Source organism: Malaclemys terrapin, chromosome 14 (assembly GCF_027887155.1).
Source record: "Malaclemys terrapin pileata isolate rMalTer1 chromosome 14, rMalTer1.hap1, whole genome shotgun sequence".
NCBI lineage: Eukaryota > Metazoa > Chordata > Testudines > Emydidae > Malaclemys > Malaclemys terrapin.
In genome coordinates, this window is record NC_071518.1 from 34,513,498 (window position 1) to 34,540,807 (window position 27,310).

The window sequence follows — 27,310 nt, forward strand, 5'->3', positions numbered from 1 at the left end:
CACGGTATGAAATATATAAGGTCAAGTTGGAGCGAAGTCTGCCCTGAGGGCTGGGAACAGGTTGAACAACTCTGGTGATATTGTTCTGTTCCTTTCCTGTGTGATGGGGACTTAATGGAAACCTGCCACTCCCTTTAAGTAAACAGCTCACAGGAAGACAGCAAAGAAAAATCCAGTGTTAGATCAGTACAGGAGCTGATCAGGCACTTAGTGCCTACAGTCCATGCAACAAGTATGACAAGATGGCTTATATTTATACTAGTCAATTACCTGGCATTAGGTAAGTTTTGGACTTAAACCTTCATTTGAAATTGAGCACAAAGCCTTAGAAACCAGAATTAATAAAGGCCTGTCTCTTCATGCTCCTGTTATCATACATTTATGAAAACAGTCAGAGGGAAAGGCGTAAATTTTGACATAGACAGGGGCAGCCCTTCTCCAGAAGGGGATTATGTCAGCAGTGTCAGCCCAGTTCAAAACAGGTCTGGGATAATTTTTCTTGGATTTGGTTTGCATATGTTTGTTCCTGCTGCGTTTGCTTAAATGGTTCGGTGAAATAAAACTTAACTTGAAGTTGACACATTTTGTTACGTTCTCTGTGTGAAACTGTTTAGTTTGGATCAATGTCAGAAGTAGAATAGCAGCCATTGTGGGAAGTGTTTTTTTATGGGTTGATGTTCGGTAGGGAGCCTTGACTTCCATCCTGTGGCTTGTTCTACTGAACATGGCTCAAACTCAAAATACAGTGACAAAGGACAGCCCCCAAAAGCTTGTGGATATCCAAACAGAGCAAAGCATTTGCATCCAGTTTCAAAGAATGGATGAAAATTTCACATTAACCACTGTTGATTCATGAATGCAGATCAAATGCAACCCTAGGTTGATTAGGAGGGAGATCAAGGGTTAGATTGTTCTGTTATTTACAATATTATTTTCTGTCAAGTTCTAATTGGAGCCGGTTATGGAGGATAGTCACTTCCATGAGCGCCACTTGTCAGCTGGATGCAAACCTGCACTCTTCTCTGCTCCCAGTGCCCCCTGTTGGCTGTTGCCCTTGCAGGGTGGGACTTCATTGGTTCAGCCCTCCAGCTAAGTCACCTGGTTAATAGGTGACTGGATGACCCCTTCTGGGGTAACAAAGTTCAACATATGGTTGGCCCTCAACAGGGTCTTTGGCCCCAATTCTGGGCCTGTTTAAACTCCAGCCCCTTTCTCAGGCTTTCAGTAGAGAGTCTTGTCCCCTTTTGGGACTTAGGTCACTTTCTCCGGGCCCAGTAGGGGAACTCAGCCCACCCACTATTCCAGGTCCCAACCCAGGGACCCTATGACAGCAGCCATGTACTGCTTCCCTTAATAGTTGCTGCTGATATTCTCCCTGGGCTGTTTCCCACTCAGTCCCGTCACTTTCACCAGTTACCTTAGGGTTACAGTCCTTGAGTTCTCTCTATCTAATCCCTGGTCGATCAGGGTCTCTCCCAGGTCTCCTTGCCTGGAGAGTTTCTCTGTTTTCCAGCCCTTCCTCACCCTTCTGGTTCCAGCCAGCAACTCATGTACTCAAGCTCTGAAGCTGCTTTTAACTGAGCCTGCTGCACTCTGAGTGGCCACTTCCCTGCAGCCTTTCTCGGCAGGCCTGGAGGACCCACCTTCAATGCTCCTTTCCTGGGGTGGGGTGCAATAGGGCCACAAGGCCTCCAGCAAAGGCCCTCAAAGGGCCTGGTACACCCCATCACACAGGCTGAATAATGACTAGCATTCTTCAGGAAATACAATTGCTATGTTTTTCTTTTTTGATCCATTGTAGCCCCATATATAAGAAATATTAACTTAATCCATATGTACATAAATAAATAGGTAAAGCAGGGAGATATCTTACCTTTGGAGAATAAGGCTAGGATGAAGATTTTGAAGGGTTAGGAATGATTGAAGTGTTGTAAATAATTATAATTATGCTTCTTTCAGAGGGTATTTTGCAAGTGCATCCATTTGATTGCCCATTTTGCTGGTAATACAGAATGCTCCAGTGCTGGGTTATTACCAGCTGAAGGCTGTTGGATGCCTTATATGAAATGAGCTGGTGATCTCAGTCCAGGGGAGCTGCAAGGATTTATTGCAGCAGTTAGTGGTGGCAAAGTGATTTGAAGATGGAAATGCTGTATAAGTGCAAACTATAAATATAGGTTCCTCCGGGGGCAAGTGTCTTTGCCACAAAACTCCCCATCACAGCTGGTGCGAGTTAGTACCCTTGTTAACAGTCTAAGTAGAGAGGCCAAGCATGGAGTTGGGAATGGGGAGTGAATTATCCTCACTCCCTCTCAGGAGTTGGGGCTGAGTCCCACTGCAGGGGAGATGTGATGGCGTTTGCCCTACTGCTCCCTGTGCTGCATTGTGAATTACTTGGCCTACGCACAAAGAGACGATGTTAGTTTTCAAGGCTCTCAAACCAGGACCATCAACAGCACTAAATTTACCCACAACTTCTAAACCAACGAGAGAAGACCTAGTCCTAGATGCATGCAGTCCATTTGAGAGCTCCAGGATGAGAGCCCAGCTACCCTCACCAGTAGCACTGAAAGGCCCCTCTCTGTTTCTTTGGGAACAGGTCTGACAGCCAGCCAGGAGACATGCAGTTATTGGGATGTGATGAGCAACCTGAGTATTGCAGATGCTAATCCTCGCCTGATGAGCGTGCGCCCAGTGACTGACTGGAGAGAGCCCTCTATCGTCAGAATTGATGTCAGCTTACATGCCACCCTGGACTTGGTGAGGGACTCTGTCAGTGCCTGGGTGAAAATTCCTGCATCTTCTTGCCTCAACTCAGGGACCTGCACTGATGCAGCTACACCGCTTGTTGGCCACTGATACTGCGCCAGTGCTATTCCCAAGTGCGGAAGCGGCCTTAATTTCTCTGTGCAACAGATCCTTCTTTTCACCAGCCTGTGTGAACACTCATAACTTTTTCTCTAACACCATTCAGCCACTCCCATTAGCTGCTGGTATCTCAACTTCCTTTTAGGTCTCACTTACCTGTATCTAGCAGTCATTACCCATGCAGGAAATTTTCTGCATCTTTATTAGAGACACAATAGATATGAACTCAGTTCTTTCTCTTCCTCTAGGATGAGAAGTTACAAATCCTTACGTCTCTAGTGAGATTCCAAATGGTGAGGATCATGTTTTTAATTTACCATGTCACTTTATCACACCCACTAAATGTGAATCTTCCCCTAACAATCCATTTCTTTTTTCAGAGCTGGAAAAATCAGTTCCTCACTTGGGATCCCCAAAACTTCTGTGGAATCTCTAAGATCTTCATCCCTGTGGACTCTGTATGGAAGCCTGACCTCTTTGTCTCTGAAATGTAAATTCTCAGTATTAAGTTGAGGAGTGGGGTCCCCTTTCTTTCAGTGTCAAATTGGGGATGAGGCTGTGAATGGCTGGTGAATTATGTGTGTGAGTAACATGCAGTAATTTATTGGGACTCTCGTCAGCTTTTGTATGAATGAAACTACACAAAAATAAACTGCAAGGCATTGCTCTTCTCAACCAGCATTACATACTGCAACTTACTGCTGTGCATTAACTAACAGAACACAACAAATTCATCCTTTCCCCTCTTCCTTCAGTTGCTAGTCGCTATCATTTTAGGCAGCAAAATCGATTATTTGATATGAGTCAAGGAAGTGTCTAAACACTCGTCATTATTACATATGCATGGACCAAAGGCTGTGTTAACTGTCTAGAAGCCCAATGATCTATTCCTTCCCACCTCTCTGTCTCCATTGGCAAAGACCTCTGCGCTCTTCAAGGAGCCAGTGTTGATATTTCCAATGCATTTTTTCTTCTTTAGGACTGAAGATCCTCAATCCCCCACAGTTCCTTTCATGTCCCTCTCCAGTGACGGCACCATCAACCAATGGAAACCAATCAGGATAGTGAGCACTTGCAGCTTGGATATCTACAAGTTTCCATTTGACACCCAGAAGTGCAATCTGACATTTGGTCCCTATGTGCATACAGGTACGTGCAGGGTTGGTGCAGGATGCTGGGGGCTCCATTTAGCATCAGTAACATGGGAAGGGCTGGTGAACAAAGTTGTCACCCTTGGAGACTATTTAGCAGAAATCTAACTGTCATAGAGCACTTATAAATAGCTCCCTGGAGAACTTGTAGACAATTCCTAAAAGGGGTGAGGATTTTGTTCAGTCCCTTCCGAACCAACCCAGAGGATGCTCTTCTTGAAGACACAAAAGTGCTTTGCCCAAACTGGGAATTCATCATGGGCTGACTCAATAGGTGTGGGGCTTCCATTGAGATACACACGCAGCTTGATAAAATGTTCTGCATGAGTCAGCTTTTAGTCTCGCTCAGCACCTTAATTGCCACCTTCCCATTCTTCTGCTAATGGTTTAGGGCCAGATGGTGTCCAATCCTTGCATGAACGTGTGTGGGGGAAAAGGTGCAATGGGCTCCTGTGTGGGTGCCAGGCACAACTGCTTGCCACACTGAAGAAAGCATAGGGACTTCTCCTTCCTGGCACCCTCCAGGGGTGAAGGGCCCTCAAAGATGGAGGGGAGGAGCCATTCCCCTCCCCATCAACAGGTAGACACTGGGACCATCATACTGTACTGTCCTAAGTGTTCCAACATCTCCTTCATGCTGGGGAACTCTGGGATCCCAACAGGAGCTCCCCCTGGCAGTGCTGCTCCTCCTTGTCCAGCATGGCCCTGTGACTCTGGCCCTATCTGCCCTTTAATCTCGCAATGCCATGCTGACTGTGAGAGAGCAGGATGGTGCCAATGCTGTAAGGCTATTTGAGGAGTGACTGCTGGGTGATTGAGCCCTCCACTCATTGACTGAACGTGCCATCTTGGACACCTGCCCATCACGATCCCTGTGGAATATCCCTGCAGGAATGTGCGATGAGATTTTAACTCACACACCTAGGTGATCACTGAGCACATGCCTGTAATGGTTTTTGTCATTGGAAGGAGCCCTTCCAAATGCATCAAAGCAGAAATGAATCATATTCCCTGGGAATGGATTAACCCATATCATTCTCCTTTCTAACTTAAAATAGTTCAGGACATAGTGGTGGTGCCCAAGTCCAACTCCTCTGCAGTTACACAAGCTTCCCAGGAGAATTATGCGAAAAGCGAATGGCTCCTCGGGAAAGTGGATGTTCTGAGCAATAATGTATCCACTGAGGAGAAAGAATGGAGTCAAGTCACATATCAGGTAGGACTGGAAACAACACACACCGCACATGTAGCCTATAGCTAGGGAATTTGATCCCAGATTATAATATATATTTAATAATCTAGTTAGCACAACTGTTGTCTATCCAGCATTAGTCTACTCAAAATCCATCCTACTCCTAATCTAGCCTTTCCACTTGACTTTCTTCTTATAGAGGGAGGAGCTAGGGGAAATCTGTGTATCACAATCACTTTGGAACACAAAGCTGTGTAAAGGAAACTACACAGATTTCCTTATATCACATGGTTATTTCCTTTCTTGGCTCGTTGATGTTAGAAAACATCTTATTGCAATAGATTTTTTATAACTTGCTGGCTTGATGCAAGAATAGGACTGTTTGGCCTTAAAGTCCCACCACAATGATACACACCATTTTATAAATAAAGTTTTTTCAAACTTGTCACCCAAGAAATATTTTTGCCAAATCCCTTGTCCAGCCTTGGTCATCCTTCATCTTGACCAGGGGGTGGACAAATTTTTTGGCCTGAGGGCCACATCGAGGAATAGAAATTGTATGGCGGGCCATGAATGCTCACAAAATTGGGGTTCGGGTGCAGGAGGGGGTGCGGGCTCTGGGGTGGGGCTGGGGATGAGGAGTTCAGGGTGTAGGAGAGTGCTCCGTGTTGGGATCGAGGGGTTCGGAGGATCAGGGCTGGGACAGGATTGTGGGAAGGGGAGCAGGTTCTGGCTGGGGGGGTGGGCTTTGGGGTGGGGCTGGGGATGAGAGGTTTGGGGTGCAGGAGAGTGCTCTGTGCTGGGATCGAGGGGTTCGGAGGGCAGGAGGAGGATCAGGGCTGGGGCAGGGTTGCGGGAAGGGGAGCAGGTTCCGGCTGGGGGAGTGGGCTTTGGGGTGGGGCTGGGGATGAGAGGTTTGGGGTGCAGGAGAGTGCTCTGTGCTGGGATCGAGGGGTTTGGAGAGCGGGAGGGGGATCAGGGCTGGGGCAGAGGGTTGGAGCATGGGGAGAGGCTCAAGGGTGCAGGCTCCGAGCAGTACTTACCTCAAGCGGCTCCCGGAAGCAGTGGCATGTCCCTTCTTCGGCTCCTACGCGTGGAGCAGCCCCTGACCCTCGGAGTGGGGCCATGTCGTGCTGGAGCGGGGCCAAGCCGCGTGATGTGGCCCCCGACCTGGTTCCCCAGAGGGAGCTTGTGGGCTGGCTTAAAATGGCTCGCAGGCTGTAGTTTGCCCACCTCTGATCTTGACTGTTCCAGGCACCTAATCCCTGGCTTTCCACCTCTTGCCTCACCATCTCCAGTCTCTGCTTGACGTTTCCAGTCTCTTTCACTTCTCCAGTCACAGCAATCATCATTGGTTCCCTTTAATTGACCACCTGTCTTTCACTGCATCAAGTATGAGCCACTCACTCTTTCCTTCAAGGCCTTGTATTATTGTCTCCCTCTGGTTTAACCTACATCTCTGCTTTCAGTGCGGTATAGTCTTCCTCCCTTTTTGCTTACTTCATTGCCTGCTTCTGCTCTCAGCTTTGGGCCTACTGTGTTGCTGCGCCTCACTCTGGGAATAACATTGCACCTCCTTTCTTCCCCCTTTCTCTTCTCCTTCAGACACTCCTTTATACTCACTTTGCCCAGGAATCCTTCCTAACCCGATGTCCTCACAACATCATCTCAACAGCTTCTTGTGCTGAAATGTGCCTTTGTGGTTTGTTTTTGTCTATTAGATAGTACATTCTCCAGGGCAGGAATCCTGCCTTATTTGCCTTCTAAAGCACAAGGTAAAAAAGATACATTTCTGGGGCTATATAAATAAACAACAACAACAAAGAGAGACCCAAGCAAAGTCCCGTTCAGGTAGAATGTGTCCATCTTTCTGTTAGAAGAGTGAGGCGGAACGTTTTAGTGCACTGCTCACAAGTGCTGCTCTTTAACAGATAACCATACGGAGGGTACCAATCCTCTATGTCATCAATCTCATAGTCCCTGCCGGTTTCCTGGTGCTTGTGGATGTTGCCAGCATGTTCATACCGATGGAAGGAGGCGAGCGGCTGGGGTTTAAAATAACAGTTGTTCTGGGATTCTCTGTGCTCTTGCTGATATTGAACGATTTGCTTCCCAATTCAGAAGTCACGCCAATCTTGGGTAAGAGCTGCACAGTCTGTCATTACTATTGTGGTTATTCATACTGAAATAGCACCTAAAGCTCAGGCCCCTATTGGACTATGAAACTGTACAAACACATTGTAAGAAACAGCCCCTGAACCCAGAAGTTTACAATCTCAAACCAGGCAAAGAGGGAGGGCGGGGGACACAGAGGCACAGAGCGGAGACATGATTTGTCTAAGGTCACGCAGTAGCTTGGTGCCAAAGGTGGGATTTGAATTCAGGTTTCTGGAATCCCAGTCCACTGTCCTATCAACTGGCCCCCACAAAAAATGTCATGAAGTGCCCTAGGGATCTTGCAGTGCAGATCTAGTTTACCGTTCAGTACTTTTGATGGCCACTATACAAAACTCTAAGATACACAGATACATTGGGTGGGATCCAAGAAGTGAGGTTGCAACACTGAGCGTCGCAGGGCCTAACCTTCAGGTGCCTAGAAAAATCACCGGGACAGCACTACAGTCCTCACAGTTGAGGCTCCTGATGCAGTGAATGGGGAGAGAGAGGCACCAAAGAGCACAGTTCTCAAAAGCCAACACGCTAGAGGCAGAGCCACCTAAGCCAGCCAATGGGAGATGGTGACAACAGGAGTGTGTGCTAAGCCCCAGAGATCCGTACCTTCCTGCAGCCCAGGTTTAGGTGCCTAGCTCTGCTTAGCCATCCGCGTTCAGGAAGCAGCTTCCTGGAGCCAGACAGCTCAGGCGTCTAAGGAGTTGCTTGCAGGAATGAGTTAGGCACCTGCCTTGTGCCACCCAAAGTGGTCAGAGACGGAGGAGATGAGGCTGATGAAGATGACAACTTTTAGCCCAGTGGTTAGTGCACTCACTTGGGATGTGGGAGACCCAGGTTCAATCCCCCCTCTTTGCCAAAAGTGGAGAGAGGATTTGACCGGGGGTCTCAACTCTCAGGAGTATGTTGTAACCACTGAACTATGGGATAGTCTGAGGTGGGATGCCCGCCATCTCTCTGCTGCAGCTGCTCCACTGTGGCTAAATTATTAAATAATGAAGGCATGATTGGAGCAGGGGTCTGGACCTGGGCTCTCCCATCTCCCAAGTGGGTGCCCTTACCTCTAGACTACAGAGTCATTCCCCCACACATTCACTCTCTCTCTCTCTCTCTGGCCCAATGACTGTTCCACTGTGCATACCTACTTAAACAGTCACTGGGCTAGAAAGACAGAGAGAGTAAGTGACTCCATAGCTCAGTGATTAGAGCACTCAAAGAGGTGAGAGACCCCACTGTTCAGATCCTTTCTCCCCCTTAAAAGGGTGGGGGATTGAACCTGGGTCTTGCACATCCCCGGTGAGTGCTCTAACCACTAGGATAAAAGTTATAAGGCAGGCTGCTCCTCTTCTCCCCCCTCCCCTTGGATTTTAAATAGGACCTGATCTGGTATGCACTCTCTGAACACCTACTGGCTCAGGCCCCACATGCATGTTAGGCAGAGGAGGAGCCCCCATCTTTAACTGGCTGATGGATTGCTCTGGGGATTTGCTGGGAGATAGGCATCCGGATGGCTAGAGGGAGGCAGCAGTGCACAAACTCAGAGGCAGAACCAGAGGTGCTGAGGGAACTTTTATCCTGAAAACGTAAGTGCCAAGTGAGTTAGGCACCTACAGGCTTTGGTGGGAGTTTTGTGAATCGCAACGGAGCCAAGGCTGGGACTTTGGCACTTAAGTGCCTTTGTGGATCTGGGCCATTGTGGGTAGGTGACATTCATGATCAAGAAGATGTGCTTATTTTATTGCGATTATTTCCAGGTGTTTTCTGTGCTGTGTGCCTGGTGATCATGATAATCAGCATTGTCGATTCCATCTTTATCTCCTACATGCTGCATCTCTCAGCAGTGCGACCGGATGTGCCCCAGTGGCTGAAGATCTGGGTACTGAAGCATTTGGCTTTCATACTTCGCATTGACACAGGAGAAGTTAGTGAAAGCAATGTTGCGGGAGTCAGGAACACAAACAAAGGTATCCACTGGAGTTAATCCAACAGGGCCAAGCTGGGCACTTAACTCCCGTAGGCTCCTTTGTGCATCTCAGCCATTGACCAGGACTCTCCCCCTCCCAGGATGACTCTGGACTGCAGTTAGTTGTAGATAATGTTTTTTGAATGAGGGCAATGTGTGTTTCCTGCCGGGGGGGGGGGGGGGGGGGGGGGGGGGGGGGCTACTCATTACTTTCCCTCGTTACTAGGAACAATTCTCCCAACCCCTAGATGGCAGCAGAGTCCAGCAGATTAAACAACCAACATTGGTTTTAGCAACAGTACGATATTTTCACAAAGAACATGCCCAGAGATCCAATCTGGTGAGCTCTTGCTGATTTTGTATAGAAAAGAAACAGTGAGATCCAGGTAAGAAGTGACTCGCATGAAATGAGTGAACTCACTTCAGTAGGTAGGCTCTGAAATGGGAGGCAGATTTCATTCACCAGTAACCCGCTGCATAAATGCAGGTTATTAATTGATTAGTTGATTTTGATTTTCATCAACAACAACAGGTGGCTGTGCAGACTAATGGTTAAAGCACAGGCCTGGGCTTGGGGCATCCATTCCTAACTCTGCCACTGTCCTGCTGAGGGCAAGTCACTGAACCACTTTCTTCTTCGGAAGAGAATCAACATTTCCCAAACCATCTCTAATATATTGGAAATAACTGTCCCCCATCAACATCTTAACATACAATTATTTTTCTGGTTGTGATTGTAGCTACTTCTGTGGTGGAAAAAGAAGCAGACATACAAACCAGGAGGTGCTTACAAAAAGAACATGACAGTGCGGAAATTAAACTGCTGAAGAAGGTGCTCCTGGAGCTCTTAATGATCCGTCGTCACATGATCATGAGTAAGAGAGAAGAGGAGGCCAAATCAGAGTGGAATATGGTGGCCTTTGTCCTTGACAGATTCATCCTGATTTGCTACCTCCTAACAGTATTCATTATTTTGATAACAGTTGTGGTAGTTTGGGCTTTCTAAGCTGTTTAACAGGCCATACTTGTAATTTGGGAAAGGCGCTCCTTTTTCTGTGATGTGTCTATAAATCCAAAGTAGATACGTAAATCTGAGATGAACTTGTAAACAGAAGGGTGATAGCTCATTAGCTCTGATTACTGCCCGGAGCTACCTGTGGGTCTCACAGGTTTCCATTCCGGTTTCTAGAGGGTCTTACTATAACAGGCCACAACAACCTCCTCTTGTCTGCTGTGCACCTGGGAAAACACAGCTCCTGTTCCAGTCTAGCTTCAGTTACTACCCAACACAAATAAGTAACCTGGCAGAGGATATCCCAACACTGGCACAGTGATCAAAGCCAACTTCAGCTCTTGGAATGCCTAGCTCAGCCTGGCCCTCCATATGAATGGTGACCTCTTCTCTGTTAGTCTATGCAATGGGGCAGCTATCCCAGCAAAGCTCCAGGAAACCTCTGGTAGTAAGGGACAACACCAGGAACCCTTGAAGCTGGCGGATATGCTGGAGTTCTGGCCACTCCAGGCACTTTTTCCTGGGTCAGTGGAGGTCCATTCCTCACTAACAACGTGTCCCAGAAAGCGTTTCCCTTCAGCACAGCTGGCACATTGCAGGGTGGAGCTTTAGGTTTGCTCCTGGAAACCGCTCTAATACATTACTTGCCCATTCCAGTGCTGTACAAAAGTTCCTGTTCAGATCAGCATGTCGTCCAAGTAAACGGACACCTGAATAGTGGGTTGCTCCATTAACAGCTCAAATGTAGCTGGTGCATTATGTCATCCAAACAGCATGACACAACTCCCACAGGCCCTGTCCCTTGGTAAAGGTGGTCTTCACATGGGGTGACTTTCCCCCCTCACCTTGCCAGCATCCACTCTGTTGGTCCAGTGAAGAGAACCATTTGGATTCTGCTCACGTCTCCAGCATATCGTCAATGTGGGGCATTGGATCTGAGTCCTTGTGGGTCACCTCATTCAAATGTGGGTAATCGACACAGATCTGTGTTGTGCTGTCTTTCTTGCCCACCAGTGCCATGGGGGATAGATAGTCAAGGACTTCTGGATGGTTCAGTAATTCCTGCAGTCGCCATCTCATGAATCTTCCATTCAGTTTCCTCTCAGTGGACCATAGGCAAGTGATGTGGGCCTTCCTTAATAGGTCAGGTATTACCTGTGTTGATCTCATGCTTAACTAGGCTGGTTTGATCCAAATCATCTGCCCCCTTGGGGAATACCCCCTATAATTTCACAACAACTGCCATAAAATCACCCTCTGACTTTGTGTCAGTCGGGCTCCTGCACACTGATGCATCTCCTCTAACACACCTGTCAGAACCCCCAGGGCCTCTGTTCCTGGATGGCATCTATCCTCCTTCCTAACTGTATTAAACTCACATGAAATAGCTGACCCTCAGTTCCAACAGTCAGATACCCAACTAGACCTGCAAAGAGACTGTTAAAGATTCAGACAGTCCAAACCCAGACTCCGAACTGCAGCTACCCACCTTTCCTGGGCCACCTTCATCTCTCCAATTCTAGTTTTCTGCAAGACCTGACCAAGTACTGGGGCCACCTCCCCCATTTCGTTCTTTCACTGCCAACTGGATGGGCCCAATCTCTTTCTTCAGGAAGTATCCCCATTTGTCCAAAACTGCAGGCTAAACGATACTCACAGATGACCCTGTATCAATTAACCCCTTACAGTAAACACCAGTATACCCTGCTTCTATTGGCCTGCATAGGGGGTCATTTCATCACCATCCCATCCTCACATCAATGGAGCAACACAGGATCCCAAATAAATGAGGTGAGATCATATTATCAAAAATCCAATAAACATTTTAATGCAGGCAGTGCCCCCTCAAGACACTTGGAAGCTCCACCCCAAAAGAATGCTTTGTTACCCTTTGCATTCCCCAGCCGCTCTCAAACCACACCCATCTATTTGCCCAAACAGTGGGGGAGGTGAAGCCCTGTATAATACCTTTTGAGTTTTATGTTCCATTGACATCTCTGCTCCAATTTCCATAAAACCAATGACAGCTTTAAAAAGAGAGGACGTGTGATTCCATGAACAGAGAGAGGAGGGGCCTGGAGAGGTCCCATGGGTTCTATTCCCTATGGTCTTTGTCTGAATTGTTGTATGTTGTTGGGCAAAGCACCTAGGATAAAATTTTCAAGTGTGGCTAAGTGACTTTAGAGCTTAAGGGTTTCAGACCATTCAAAATGTATCTGTCTTTGCCTCCAAATCCCTATCTGTAGCAAGGGCATTAATGATACTTATCTAATTAAAGGTTTTTAACATGGATTATGATAATTGGAAGCCATGTAAATTGTAAATGCAAAGTAGTGTTGTGGCTGTGAAGGGGAACACTCACTGCTAGTGCCACCCACGGGTCAGGTTGGGGGTGGCAGGTTGTCTTCCTCTGGAGCGTTCCCCTTTCTTATTACAATTCCACCTTACCATGGTCTGTCCTTTCAGTGACTCAGCCCTCCGGCCAGGTCACACTTTCAAGTTCACCCTTTTCGGGGTACATATAAAGAGTCTGATTATAGGGAATGCTTCAAAATTCAGTGAGAATTCAGGGATTCCTTCTTGGACTGGGGTCTTGTGGTCCATAACCCTTGTACCTTCAGGGTCTTCTCCCAGTTAGGTTCCCCACCGAGGGATAGACTTATATCATTGTCCGTCTTTGGGTCTGGTAGGGGAGCCTGGGCCCATCCTCTCCATCAAGCTCCAATCCAGGGCCCAATGATAGGTAGCTAAATCCTGCACCTTGGGGTCCTATACTGCTACCTCGCTGATCACTTCTACATCTCACGTCCATTTTTTGTAGGCTAGGTCAGATCACTATAGCCTGGCCACAGGCAGCACAAGCCCCTTGTGGTGCTCCTTCTCATTAGTTCATAGTGCAAGTCAGTTTACCTCCACTGTCTGCTACCCTCCTGAGCTGGACTGTTCTTCTTTTGAGCTCCTCCAAGACATGCATGCTTTGCAGGTGTGCAGGGTTGGGCTGCTTGGGCCCAGAGCAGCTACTGAACCCCTTTCTTACTGGTGTGGGGTTTGTTTACCCAGTCACAGTGGCATTTTCACAAAAGAAATTTGGGATTAAATAGTTTCCCACTCTATTGCGTTATAAAATTCATTCTTGGTCAGAGGAACCAAACAATATAGGCCTCAAATAAAGCAAAACCTTTAAGTCCATTTGTATTCAGTAAAGCACTGAAAGAATTATTTAACTTAAAGACCGAAGTCTACGTGACTTAAACACATGTTTAAAGTGTATTGAAGACCCATTGATTTAAGTATGTGCTTAAGTGCTTTGCTTCTCTCTCTCTCACCAAGAGAAATTGGTCTAATTAAAGATATTACCTCAGCCACTTTGTCTTGCTAAACAGGAATGGACTTAAGCATGTGATTGAAATTAAATATGAGCATACGTGTTTTGCTAATTCAGGGCAATACTTGTTACTGTCGCTCACGCTGTAGCACAAGGATAAGGCATTCCTTCAGAATATGAAATTGGTGAAGATGTAACCCTGAAACTAAATGTGAAATACTAGCCTACCTGGACTTTTAAGCCATAGACATTGTACACTGATCATGCTCAGTTCATTTCTTGTTCCTTAAGCTGTCGGTTATTTATGATCACTCCCACACTTCCCTTAGTTTTCTGCAGTTTATGCACCGCCCATCAAAATAAGCAGCAATTGTCTGGACTCTGAGGGACTTCTGGCCAAAGTAACAGAGCCAATACCAAGTCATTGAGAAACATATCGAGGACTCACTATGTACTATAATTGTCAGAGTAAAGATCTATATTGTAACATGACTTTGGGGTGAAGAGAGGCTGCTGGAAAGGAGAGCTGCATATGATCAGCATATAATCTGGCCCCAAAATGAAATGAATACTTTGATTTGATTGTTAGTAAGAATGGTAATATGGAACAAGGGCATGAAGGCAGGATGGCTGATGGAAATGAATGTATAATAATGGAAATTATCACGTGAGGTGGAAGTAAACTCAAAGAGCTTAATATGGTCAAATCGGGGGGAATGGATAATTTCCATCTCAGAATACTGAAGGAACTGGCACATGAGATTGCTAGTCCATTAGCAAGGACTTTTAATATATCAATGTATTTGGGTGTAGTACCATATGACCAAAGAATGGCTAACATCATACCTATATTTAAGAAAAGGGGAAAAAAGGGGATCTTGGCAATTACAGACCTGTTAGTCTAACTTCAGTAGTATGCAAGACTTTGGAACACATTATGAAGAAAAGAATAATTAAATTCATGGAGGTAAACGGAAAAGGGGATGTAATGCAATATAGGTTTATCAAAGGTAGATTGTGCCAGACTAACCTGATTTCCTTCTTTGAGAAAATAACTGATTTCTTTAGATAAGAGAAATGTGGTAGACCTGATATACTTGGATTTCAGTAAAGCATTTGACACAGTATCACATGGGAAATTATTAGTTAAATTAGATAAGATAGGGCTTAGTACAAGAATTGTAAGATGAATGAGGAACTACAAAAGGAGAGACAGCAACAGGTTTTGCTGAAAGGTGAATATCAGACTGGAGGGAGATTACTAGAGGAGTTCCTAAAGAATTGGTCCTGGGACCAATCTTGTTCAATAGTTTTATTAATATCATTGGCACAAAAAGTAAGAGCGCGCTAATGAAATTTACTGATGATACAAAGTTGGGAGGCATCGTCAATACAGATCTGAATATTGTACAGGAAGATCTGGATGATCTTGAAGATGGGAGCAAAAGAAATGGAATGAAATTCAATAGTACAAAGTGTAAGGGTTTTTAGGGTCTAATAATAAGAATTTCTACTACAAGCTGGGGGCTTATCAGTTGTAAGTGACAGAGGAGGAGAAAGAACTAGGTATGTTGGTCGATTGCAGGATGATAAGGAGGCATGAACCACCAATGTGATGTGGCTGCAAAAAAGGCAATCCTAGGATGCATCAGGCAAGGCATTTCCATTAGAGAGAGAGGAAGTATTAATCCCATTGTACAAGACCTCATCTGGAATACTGTGTACAGTTCTGAGCACCTGTGTTCAAGAAACATGAATTCAAACTGGACTAGGTGCAGAGAAGAGTTAGTAGGATGATCAGGAGAATAGAGTGCGTATCTTATGACAGGAGACTAGAAGAGCTTGGCTTGTTTCGTCTAGCAAAAAGAAGACAGAGAGGATATGATTACTTTCTATAAAGAAATTGGGGGAGTGGAGGGAGGGAGTAAACACCGGGGAGGATGAAGGACGTTGGTCTAATTTTCAATGTTGGATTTAGGATGTGAGTGTTGGGTGGTGTTGGTGGTCTGTGATACATGAGAGGTCAGATTGGATGATTTGGTGGTCCCTTCTGACCTTAAACTCTATGACTAAGCAAAGCAACAGCCCCAACTAGTGTGCCATCTATTGGTCAAGCCTCACAGGCAGTAGGCCTTTTTTCAAGTGGGATATTCCTTTACTAATAAGTATTATTTCCCATCTTCCCGCCACACCATCACAGTAAAAGGTGTTGACTGTGAATATCAAATAGAAGAGAAAATGGGAAGATGAGAAAAATTTAGTCTAAAAAAATCCTACTGGGATAGAGCTGGTTAAAAACTACAAAAGTTATTCATGTGAATTTCAGCAAAATTCATCATGTTTTATAACAGTCCATTTTTTTGAATTTTGCATAAAATTGTTTAATCAAAATTAGAATTTTTAGAAAAATATTGCTGCACAAAAAAATCCCACCATGTGACTAAACTGACTAATCAAAATTATCAGTGCAAAAAACAAAACAAAACACTCCCCCCCCCAAAAACAAAAATCTACTAATGATAAATGAACCAAAAAACAACCCTCCCTCTAAAAATGATTCCCTAAAAGATTTTGTCAAAATTTTTTGAAAAGTGAAGTATTTTGAAGCAACTGGAATGTTTCCACAAAAAAAAGTGTTTGTTTAAATGTGGCTGTTTTTTGTTCTTTAGGTAACTAAACAGATTTAGACACTGATTTTCACTTTAATGGACCTATTCACAGTGCATAAAGTTAAGCACATGTATAAGGCTTCGAAAGATAAGGCTTCGAAAGATTAGTTTGAAAAATTCATCCAGATTTACTAGCTTTGTGTTAATATTCTTTTTCATTTATTTATTATTTAAAGTTTTGTGGAGCCAATTGTCTGTTTGGAAAATAACAATTAGACTTCAGTGCAGTTGGTCCTATCCCACACGCCAGCCCCTTGAAATAGGAACTTATTACCACTTATAAATGAAGAGGGAAGGGGGAATGGAGAGATGCCAAAGCAGGACTAAATGAGAAAAAGGAAATGTATTTAATTAGTGTTCTCTGTAAAACTTTACAAATGTACAGCATAGTGCAAAAATGCAGTCTCAATGCATCAACTTCAAGTAAAGTTAACAAAGTGTAAAAAGCCAGGAAATACAGTCACACTTCCTTGCAGGGGAGATTTCAGAAAAATGTTCCTAGGGGTTCCTTTCTACCATGAATTTCCAATCTAATGCCTAGAATAGAACAAGAGGTCTAAAGAAAAAGAGGGACTCTTCCCAGAGTAGCAGCTGGCAGTAGTCGCAGTATAATGTTTGGCAGTATGAAGGCTAGAATCTAACTGTTTATATAAGAGCTTGTTTGGAATTGCTCATTCTTTTGGATTGTGTTTAGTCTATTCCTATTTGCAAGTAGCTATCCTAATATGGTTCATTTTCCTACCACGAATGGATTCTGATTCAGAAAGGTACTTAAGCACGTGCCTAACTTTAAGCATGTGATATCCCATCAACTTCATTGGGATTACTCAGGTGGTTTAAATCAAGCATGTGCTTAATTACTTCACTGAATAAGGGCTTTAGACTGCCACACACACAAAGACCAATTTCAATGGAAGTTGTGTGTAAAGATCCAGGCGATTAAATAGTCCTTGAATAAGGAACCGTCAGTTTGTCAGGTGGAACAAGCTTCCAGCCAATTTTAAGTTTTCTAATAAAAGAAAATAAGTAAACGGAATAAAAATCAACTCAATAAATTTCAGCTCAGTTCATTGCTGAAAATGAGACACAGATAATCAAAGAACCATCTTTACTTCTCAGTATAAATGAATCATACCTGGTCCAACTGGGTATATTTTCTAAATACCAAACTAGTGGGGACTGCCATGGGCTTCCCTGAGTCACAAGCACAGAAATACCAGATGGAATTTATGGAAATGCTGCTACATCACCATTTCTTAAAGGACTGTACCTTGTGGGGTAGTGGATAGAGGTACTCAGTGAAACTCACAATGGTAGCACCCACAGTATTAAGTTAGATGGCCAAAATTTTGTTAACCAGCACAATGTTTCTCAACTCTTGAGCTCTTTATTTATTGATAAATCGATGGAGGAAATGGCTCTGAGGGAAAGTCCATTTAAAATTTGGTGTGTTTTTCCCATTTAGGAGAATTTGACAGCCGTTATACTTTATCTCAATAAATATTTTGGGATGGATTCCACTTGACCATTCAAATTGCTCAGACACATGGTTCGGTACCATGAATCGTCATGGCAGTAAGAGTAGGCAGGGTTCTTCTTTCATTTGACATTGGCATGGCTTATGCCTTTCCTTTCTGTTTCAGCTTGAAGGCCTAAGTTAGGTCTGAATTACTAGATATTTGGGTCAGTAATTCCTCTAGGGAAATGCAACTTATTTAGAAAATTCTGAAATATCTGATACACAGTAAATTTCCGATTCTCCATACTAAATCCCTTGTGTAACACTAGAACTACGGTATGAAAAACAAAGCTCTGCTTTGTTGAGAAACTTAGTCTTCAGAAACCACATGAAAGAGAAGGTTGATTCGAGGTTTGGAGGCTGGTTTAGGTTGGACAAAGAATAGAAGAAAAGCTAGTGGGCAGAGTACACTGTACCTCTCAGCCCTCCTCCCCCCCAAACAGGTATTTGCACTGAAAGTCTCACTCAATCAGGATCCCATTAAAGAAATCTGGGTCCTCTCATTTGCGTATATGAATAAAGCAACAGGCTAGCAAAATCTTATTCAGGGGACTCAGAATAACCTCCAGGTCAATGCGAACACACAGCAGATTAGACTGGATAAGCATGCAAGGTATTGAAACGCCACTGAAAACCAAAATTATATCCAGCCCTTTGTCCTATTTTATCTACTATTCTATATAGGTTATTATACTGCTCTCATCACAGTAGTATCTGAGCGCCTTCCAGAATTGCATTAAGAGATGTGACTAACATCTGTCACATCTGGTTCATTCTGTCTCATCCTCTTCCCAGGGGGAGAATTCTGTGTGCAGTGGAGTGTTGTGGTTTGGTAGGTTTTAAAAAAAAAAATTAAATGTCCATGCTGCTCAGTGCTGATGTTGGAGAAGGCAGGTCAAAGAAGTGCATCTTGCACTTGGAACGGAAGATGGTTTATGATGGTCCTTAGTTTCTATGGGAGTTTCTTTCACAATCTAGGATGGGCCTTCAGAAAAAGTACTATCTCCTGCACAGATTGACATCAACTGAGGGATGTGAAAATTCAGGATATCCTGCTTAAACTGTGAGGATAAGGGAGAGATACGAGTATATCTCATCAAATCAAAAGAAGGAAATGGGTAAAAAAGAAAACACTTTTAGGGGGTGGACCAGTTGCAGGACTGATTTCCTGTAACTAGGCATTCACAAGGCCCCATGCATATACACACTGCTCTTTGCTGCTCCATTGGAATCCATGCATCTGTCTTTATATTACATTAGCCAGTGCGGATTTATTTTTCAATGTCCATGACATAGTTTTATCATTTACTCTACTGTTAAAATCTTAGACGCTTTTCTTACAGAGTATAACAAATGAAGAAGATTAACTGCTTTTGTGAGTAAAGGAAATAACAAACCCTTGCTCCCCACGGGAGTGAGCAATGATTGCAGTTTGTTGCTTGGAAGAAGACTGCCCATTGTAAAATTTGTCTTGGGTAAACACTGGAAAACATTGGGCAGTGCAAACAGTTATGGTGGCTGAGTTTTCCATCAATTCAAAAAAAAAAAAAAAAAAAAGCAACCACTCTTTTGTGTGTTTCTAAGTCACTGTTGTTTCTTTACATTCAAAACTGTAGATGTTTTGTAAGGGAGTAAAAGGCACAATTGTCTTGTAAAGCTAAATAGATCACTAGTTACTTTCAGTTGGAGAGTTCAGGTTTAATGGGATATCTCCTTGGAGACCCACAGAGGACAGATAGGAAGCCATATTTTCAGATGGAATATAAAGAGCTGAACTTTCAGGTAGGTTTACAATGTTGCTCCCGAAGCCTGCTTCACACTCAATGGGAAACTGCTGGGTGCATTCAAGAATGACATCTTTCCCTAGGAATGAAGATAGAAAATGGAAAACATGGTTACCGACAGGCAAACTACTGGTCTTTATTAGCTAAGCGCTGGATCCTAGGAAGTGTTGAATTCCAATAGGAATTGAGGGAGTTCAGGACTTTGCCGGAAGTGCTTGGAAACTTTCAGGACTGGAACTGGGACAGCCCAAAAGCCCATTAAAGTCAGTGGGAGTCTTTCCATTGGCTTCAGCTGACTTTGGGTCGTACTTCAATAGCTGAGATGTGTGGGAATAAGGAAATGGAAAAAGAGGCAAATGGCCTGAGGCCTTTGAGGACTGGGTAAGAACAGCTCCTCTCCCCCACTTATACATGTGCTTTTAGCTTTTTTCCACCTCCACCACTGGAGGCACCCACCAGTTCCAATTTCTCCCTTATTTCACCCCTACTATCCTCACACTGCTACCTGTACAATAAGGACCTTGCAAAGAAGAGACTAGAATCACCAGGCCTTACCAGTACAGACATGCATGTTTCATGCAATATCACCTACAGTGCCAAGGAATTCTGTCTTCAATACATCTGTTTTTTAATTAATTTGTTGCTCATGGAAGCTCCTCGGCTGAGACTAAAGTCACTGGTCTATACCCAACCGCTTTGATACATGGTGGGGGACACTACCAGAAAACCGGAAGGCTCTGTTTAGAGCAGGGGAACAGACGGATTTAATACGTCCTAGCTAACGTATTTCAATTAACATATTTCACGCACCACTGGGCACCTACCATGGGGTCATGGCTGACCAGCTAATACATTTTTAAAACCCTGTCTACACTAGGTCCTAAGTGGTGTTTTAAACACATTTTAAAAACCTCTTTCTACTCTAGACAGAGCGTAAGGCCTTGTTTACACGGGGAAGATTTTTCAATATAACATAAGGTGTGAATTTAAACCAATATAGTTATACTGGTATAGCCGCTCTATGTGGACACCAATTCTGTTCGAAGAGTGCCTTTACTTTGGTTTAACTTATGATATTAGGGAAGGAATTTAAACTAAATTGAAAAAAACGCCACTCTAATTCCAGAATATGAGTGTCCACATGAGGGGGTTATACTGGTATAATTATATCAATATACTTGCCCAGGCAGACAAGTCCTATGATAGAAAGAAATGGTACAGCACAGACAGCAGTAATGCAAGCATTGTGACACTGCTGAACCAATGTGACTCAATCATAGTCTGGAAAGACCGGCTCCAGGGGTAAAACAGAACTTAATTTCCATACCCATTCAGACGTTGGCCTCTCTGCTGAGACTGCTAACAAGGGTTTAAATGAGTGGTATTTATTTTAAAAATAGGGACATATCTCTAGTAGATCAAGAGGACAGGGGAGATTGAGACTATCAACATTTCACCTAGGTCACCACATAGCAATTAGATGGCAATGAACAATCAAAAGGAGACTGGCTACATTCTGAAAGACACCATAGATGTTTGCAGTGTTATTGTAGCCCTGTTGGTTCCAGGATACTAGAGAGACAAGATGGGTAAATATCTTTTACTGGACCAAATTCTGTTGGTGAGAGAGAGAAGCTTACACAGAGCTCTTCTTCAGTTGGTCCAATAAAAGATATTACTTCACCCATCTCGTCTCACCATAGATGTTAGCAGGAATAGCTAGAGATTGGTCATATTTAAATCTTGGCACATCTCCAGTACAGCCTGCTCCATATAGAAGCTATCTTAAACAGTTACTCTTAAAAAGATCATTGAGTAATAATCACTAAACTGAAACACAAAAGTTGCACTACTATAACAAGCCTCTGGTCTGCTAAAGGATCAGTACTGGACATTTCATCTAGCCATTAAAAATGCTTAACCATTAGTTTCATTACTGAATTCCCATTCCTATGTTTGCATGAACAGCTATTGCTGGTACCTGAGCAGGTGGTGTTAAAGTGAGGATTTAACACTTTGGGAGACGGCTCATTTACATTCTTCTCCAGATCCACTGTGAGTTGCTGCATCTTGATGCAAAAATACAAACTACAATGTACAATTATACAAAGACAGGGAGATGGTTAGAACTAGGCTGTTTGTGAAGATCAGTGCTTTATTCATATAGCAAATGATAACACATAGTATTTATACCAGTAATAGAAATTATCATCACTGTCCTCCTAGTCCATTGGGCTGGCCTCTGTTCTAATAAGCAACACAAGAGGAATTGTTAGTAAATTGCCATGCTCCAGTCTACGTAAACCTTAGGTTATCTCAGATTTGGCTTCCGCACCTGGAGAGCTACCCAGCACCAAATATGAGATGTCCTTGGGGAAGCTTTAAATAAAAAAATTACCTGTGGTTGCTTTCTCTCTCCTCTGCCTCTCTATTCCACGTGGAACATGGGGCCAACCTGTGATTGCTACTTACAGCCAATTGGGGTGGGAAAGTGGGATTACCTTGCCCAATCCCACTCTTTTCAGGCTAACTTTGGAAGATGAAAAATGAGGGGTTAAAATTCCTGTGCAACCAAGCATGACTAGCTGGGTTCATATAGCCAGCTGCTAAGATAACATCTCTTAATCACACTATACCATCTAACTAAGGGTCCTTATCTAAAGCCAAATACAACATGCCATCAAACAGAGGTTTTTCAAATTTCTAACTTAACAAAAAAACAAACAATTCCAAGAGTCCTCTCACATTTTCTAAGTTGCGAGGCTGGAAGGTGCCAAGAGAAGAGTTAAAGTTGTTGGAGGCCTAACTTTGAATTTCTTCTCTTTTGGAGCCATCCTGCGAGGTGAATAATGCCCTGTTAACTCCTACTGACTTCACTGCTCAGCAACCCACAGAACAGTAGATCGGGGGGGTTGATGTATCCCCGGATCTCTTCTATGTGCTTGAAGGTGCTTTGAGTAGATTTTGTACTTGCTTGCACTGTCACTCTGGCCATAAAGCTGGTTATATGACTATATGCTCTTTTGTACGCTCAGGGCGTCACCCTAGGAGGCTGCCTGAGGTACTGGAAAATCCGGTTGAGCTGAAGAATTGAATTACTAAGTACACAGCCTTCTTCTGCGTTTGGCTGAATGGAGAAAGCAACCTAGGAGTAGCTGTTGGTCTTTGCTCTTATACAGAGTCCTCCATTTTGAAAGCAAGCTCCCACTCCTGTTGAGCCTTTGCATTACCAACTGGGCCTCCAGAGGCTCTATTTCCCTCCTGACAGCCAGGGGGAAAAAATTTACCTCAGAAAATGGCCAATTATGAAAGAAAAAACAAAAGCCAGCCAACGATGTTGATGTTATGATGATGGAATATTGCCACCTTAGCAGCACTGACACAGAGGAGCGAAATCCTGCCCTCTGGCCCTCTGAGGAGACAAAACAACCTGACTTGCAACTCTGCAGATAAAACTTGTCTGGAGGGTGATATTGTAGCTCTGAAATGCTGCCCCTGGTCTCAAGTTAGGAGAAGAAACCCCAGTAGTGAAACCCAACATCCTCTGACTGTTACATTTCCATCTGTGTGTAATATTACTTTACTGATATTAGCCCCAATGTCAAATTCCAGTCTCACCCTGCCTAATCACATTCCCCCACAGTTTCAACTGTATATATACTCTTCATTTTCTTTCCTAAATGGTTGTGTTACGTGGCTGTGTGCTTTTAAACAATGGCATTATTACACCGCAGGGAGGGCTACATTTCACACATATATTTTGTGAAGCACTTTCACACACATGGCACTATATGCATTTGAGATATTATTTTTCTTCCTTTTAGAATATGTTGTAATTAAATCAGTTTTCCAAACTAAAAGTTAATTAACAGGGGTGAAGGGTCAACAGAAAGACTGGTACTTGGGCAGCTGGTTTCAACTGAAGACCATATAAAAGGCAACTCAGATTCTAGCACATTGCATTTTCATTATCCCAACCAGTCCTCCAAATAAGCTCAGATTTCTTTTGAGTGGGAAATAGAGGTCCAAGTCTATTTTGGATCACATGGGAAGAGTATTGGTGCTCTCAGTTTCATCCCTGGTGAATGCTTACCCACTGGAAAATTCTCCTCCTCCTCCCCATAAAACAATTATTCATTCTCCACTAATGTACCAGCTCTGTTCACAAGAAATGCTGTTTCATATCTGTAGTATTGTTTTCATACAGACACAAATACGCATCCCTTACCGGTGAAAAATTGGCTTCCATGTCAGTCAGATTCCACTCACTCACTGAAAGATTTGGATTAAAGACCTATTGGAAATGAGACATTTATTTTCCTGGTAAAAAGTAAAAGGATTCTACAATGGCTTTATGATTCATATTCTTTTCTGAAGGACTGTCCTAAGACTTTGTAGTTTAGGGCAAGATTTTCAGAAGAGGCTAGCATTCAGCTGCTCCCAATGTGACACTCAATTTAGGATGCTAAGCTCTTTTGAAAATCAGGCCATTAATACTACGTTCTGATTCACTCAGAGAGAGAAGAAAGAAGTTGTATTATTAGCAGAAAAACTCCTACCAAGGAACAATAAGAAGAATAAACAATGATCACTGAATCTTTCCATTAAAATCAAAGGATTTTAATGGAAAGGTTCTATCACCTCTCAAGATTTGGCCCTGAGAGAATAAAGGTGTCCTATTTTGATCTCCATTCTTAATTATCCAAACATGTTTATTATAAGGATAAATATGAAGCATCTAAGAGATCAACTCTTCCCTATATATGGAGCTATTTGAACACTGGTATAAAACAAAATATACAAGGTATGGATGAAACCTAATTGCCAATTTGCAATTAAAAATGTCCCAGGAGTTCCAGACAGGTGAAGACCTTGGTAGGGATAACATGGCCTCAGCAGCACTTCTAAGAACTAGAAGAAAAGGTGAAGATGTAATAGGTCCAAACATAATCTAATTGGACGAGGTGGGACCATACAGGATGCAGAATACTATGAAAAATATTAACTGGACTACTAGAGAATAGTATTAAAACTATTTTTATGTAAGAGTGAGAGTGTTAAAACTATTTTAGATCTTATGACCTTGTCTTAGCCGAATGGATTGTGTTGTGTGATCCCAGGGTATAAGACCTAAGTATATTTGCCTTCACAAGAAATAAAAATGCCTGACAAAGTCTGAAGCTGCTCAAACTTACTGTTACGAGAATACTCTACAGAGGAGATGTCTGTATATACCTAGATAGTTAATAGAGAAGATGCCAGTAGATGGTGCACAAGCATATGCTACATTGTTCACAGTTTTTCTAGGAACGATCCAAGTGATCGTCACACCCAAAAGTGTGCTCTTAACACTCACATCCAAAACGCTGGCAGGTTCCAGATTATACTGCTGGCTTCTCAGCAGCAGCTGCAGGCCTTCTAAACTCAACTCCGTGCCATCCATTGGGTCAGAAATTTCTGTTCTGAGGAAAGAGAAAAGGAAAATGTGTCATCGATAGGAAATAGACACGTTTATATAGAAAATACAATTTATTAACTTCCCAAGGTAAAGCATATGCCCAAATTTTACCTGGCAACCCTACGGGCCATACTCAGCCCTTAGTTATACGAGCTTTTATGGACTAACCCCAGAAGCATGACCCACCAGAATGGGGAGAAGACTAGTGTGACACTAAGCAGTGGAGCCTGCTGTATATCTTCTCAGGGGCCCATGTGTCTGGGAATATATTAATTGGTCACATCTTCTCCGGGGCTCCCAGAGACTGGGCTCCTATGGAGTCTCTGGCAGAATTAAAGCTATCCTCCCTGGAGGAAATTCTGAGGGAGGAGCAGGTGGTTATACCTCTCTCCCCTCCTCCCTCTCCCCCCGGATGGATCCCCTCTAGATCTGAAGTCGGAACGTTGCACACCTTTCTATACCAGGCTCAGTTAATCTGATCCAAGAAGCTTTAACTCCTGTGATTAAATGGTATTTAGGGAAAGAGCCCATTATAGAAGGAGTTTTACAAGCTAACAGAAGAGTGACACCCTGCTAGGGAGGGAATCATAAAAAGCAGCCAAAATCAGGAACTGCTTCACTCCACACCTGCCCTCCTATCTTCTCTTTCCCTTTAGATGATACCCCTCCTAATTATCCTCTCCCTCAAAAAAAATTATGGCATTTACATGACATTGGCTACCATCAAATTGTTCACTCTGCTGGTGTCTTCTACTCCTTCCCCCACCGTGAGTGCCTGTCTTGTCTGTTTAGATTGTAAGCTCTTCAGGGCAGAGACCGTCTGTGTTTGAACAGGGCCTACCAGAATGAAGCCCCATTCTCGGTCAGCTCCCAGGCACCAATACACATGATTTGTAAGAATAATAATAATATAGCTGATGAATTATTATTAACCCTTATGCAAAAGTTCTGTAGAATACAATAGGGTTTAAAATCAACAGGGTTCTAGAGAAATCACTCTACAAACCTACAACATGTAAAAGAACATGAGTTCTTTTTATAGACATTTGTAATTATCCCTTAGAATTCTATAGCAGGGATTTGATTTTCTATTAAATTCTATAAAATTGTGTTTCCCCCCACCATTTTCTCTTAAATTCTATCAGACTTTTCCATAAGAGACCATACAGAAAGTTCCAGGTTTGCAGCCATTCCTGCCCTGTCAGCAGGCGCCATAAACAAGATTTCCATGGATGCCACCATAAACAGATGCCCGAACCCTTATATGGTCACCTTTGGGGAAAAAAAAAACCAGCCTGAATTATTAGTTTGTGTCAGTGTGCCCATGTGTATACCATATAAAAGGGAAGACAAATAGGCTGCAATATATTCTAATTAGAGGGAAAATGAACCAAACAGATTACAAGAGGGAACAAAATTCCAGTAGTGAGTTGAAATAAGGGGACATTCTACATGGCAAGAAAGCACATAGACCAAATGGCATAATTAGGTTAGGTATCCATTTTGTGGCAGGCAAAAAATATTGAGAGGAATGATAGGATAGTTTTGTCTCTAAAATGTCTTCATTGTACATTGTATCTACATTGTAGAGTAGACTCATGCATCATTAGGGTCTGAGCAGTGGAGTCATACTACAATCTTTACCGATATTTAAGAGGGTAAACATCTTCACTGAAAACATTCTGAGCCAAATTCTAACCTTGATTTTATATTGGTGGCTAATGTAATCTCCAACGGCAGCCTTATCTGAGAGCTAATTTGGGACTATACATTAAGAGGAACTATGGAGTTGGCAGGATGTGTTAAAATATGATCAATACAAGGACAGGGTGAGTGTCCTCAGAGGTATCAGATTTTATGTAGACCCTTGTTTGCAGCAGTGGGTCCGATTTCTCTCTCTGAGGCTCCACTGAAGTCAGCGAGTTACAACTGGGATTCACTTAGCCTTCTCTCTTCCCCTTTCCCATGAGAGTTTTCATCCAGCCCAACATGTGGTAAGAACTTTCTTCTCTGGGGCTGCCCAAGTCTTCTCAGATTCACTCAAAACCCGTGTGCCTTTCTGTTCATTTCTTACTGCTCTGTCTACCATGTGGTGGTCAGATGTGACAGGCAGGGCAGTTCTCCTTCTGCTGGTTGGACATGCTTTGTGTTTCCTGACATATCATCCTTACAGCTGAGATTCAAGCCAGAGACCCTTATG

At 43.5% G+C, this 27,310-nt stretch overlaps 2 protein-coding genes across 3 annotated transcripts in view; one reads left to right on the top strand and one right to left on the bottom strand.

Moving 5' to 3' along the window:
* The first annotated feature begins 202 nt into the window (after positions 1 to 202).
* On the top strand, positions 203 to 12,647 carry LOC128848793 (5-hydroxytryptamine receptor 3A-like). Of its 2 annotated transcripts, none has more exons than XM_054048954.1 (9): positions 203 to 280; positions 2,600 to 2,760; positions 3,117 to 3,161; positions 3,249 to 3,358; positions 3,848 to 4,017; positions 5,078 to 5,235; positions 7,143 to 7,350; positions 9,135 to 9,344; positions 10,084 to 12,647. In XM_054048954.1, exons 1-9 carry the CDS (start codon positions 235 to 237, stop codon positions 10,347 to 10,349), a joined length of 1,374 nt encoding a protein of 457 aa, XP_053904929.1. In that variant the 5' UTR covers positions 203 to 234; the 3' UTR covers positions 10,350 to 12,647. The 2 variants fall into 2 exon arrangements, with proteins under 2 accessions (XP_053904929.1, XP_053904930.1); XM_054048955.1 differs by having other exon boundaries at positions 9,135 to 9,256; positions 10,084 to 10,270.
* A 4,026-nt stretch (positions 12,648 to 16,673) lies between these two features.
* HSF4 (heat shock transcription factor 4) overlaps positions 16,674 to 27,310 on the bottom strand; it is a 34,813-nt gene continuing 24,176 nt past the window's right edge. The window contains exons 10-13 of the mRNA XM_054048644.1: positions 25,009 to 25,114; positions 23,881 to 23,946; positions 21,634 to 21,721; positions 16,674 to 19,731 (exon numbers count right to left, since the gene is read on the bottom strand). Of these exons, the coding sequence (XP_053904619.1) occupies positions 19,538 to 19,731; positions 21,634 to 21,721; positions 23,881 to 23,946; positions 25,009 to 25,114 (454 nt within the window). The 3' untranslated portion in view covers positions 16,674 to 19,537. The remainder of the gene's footprint in view (positions 19,732 to 21,633; positions 21,722 to 23,880; positions 23,947 to 25,008; positions 25,115 to 27,310) is intronic.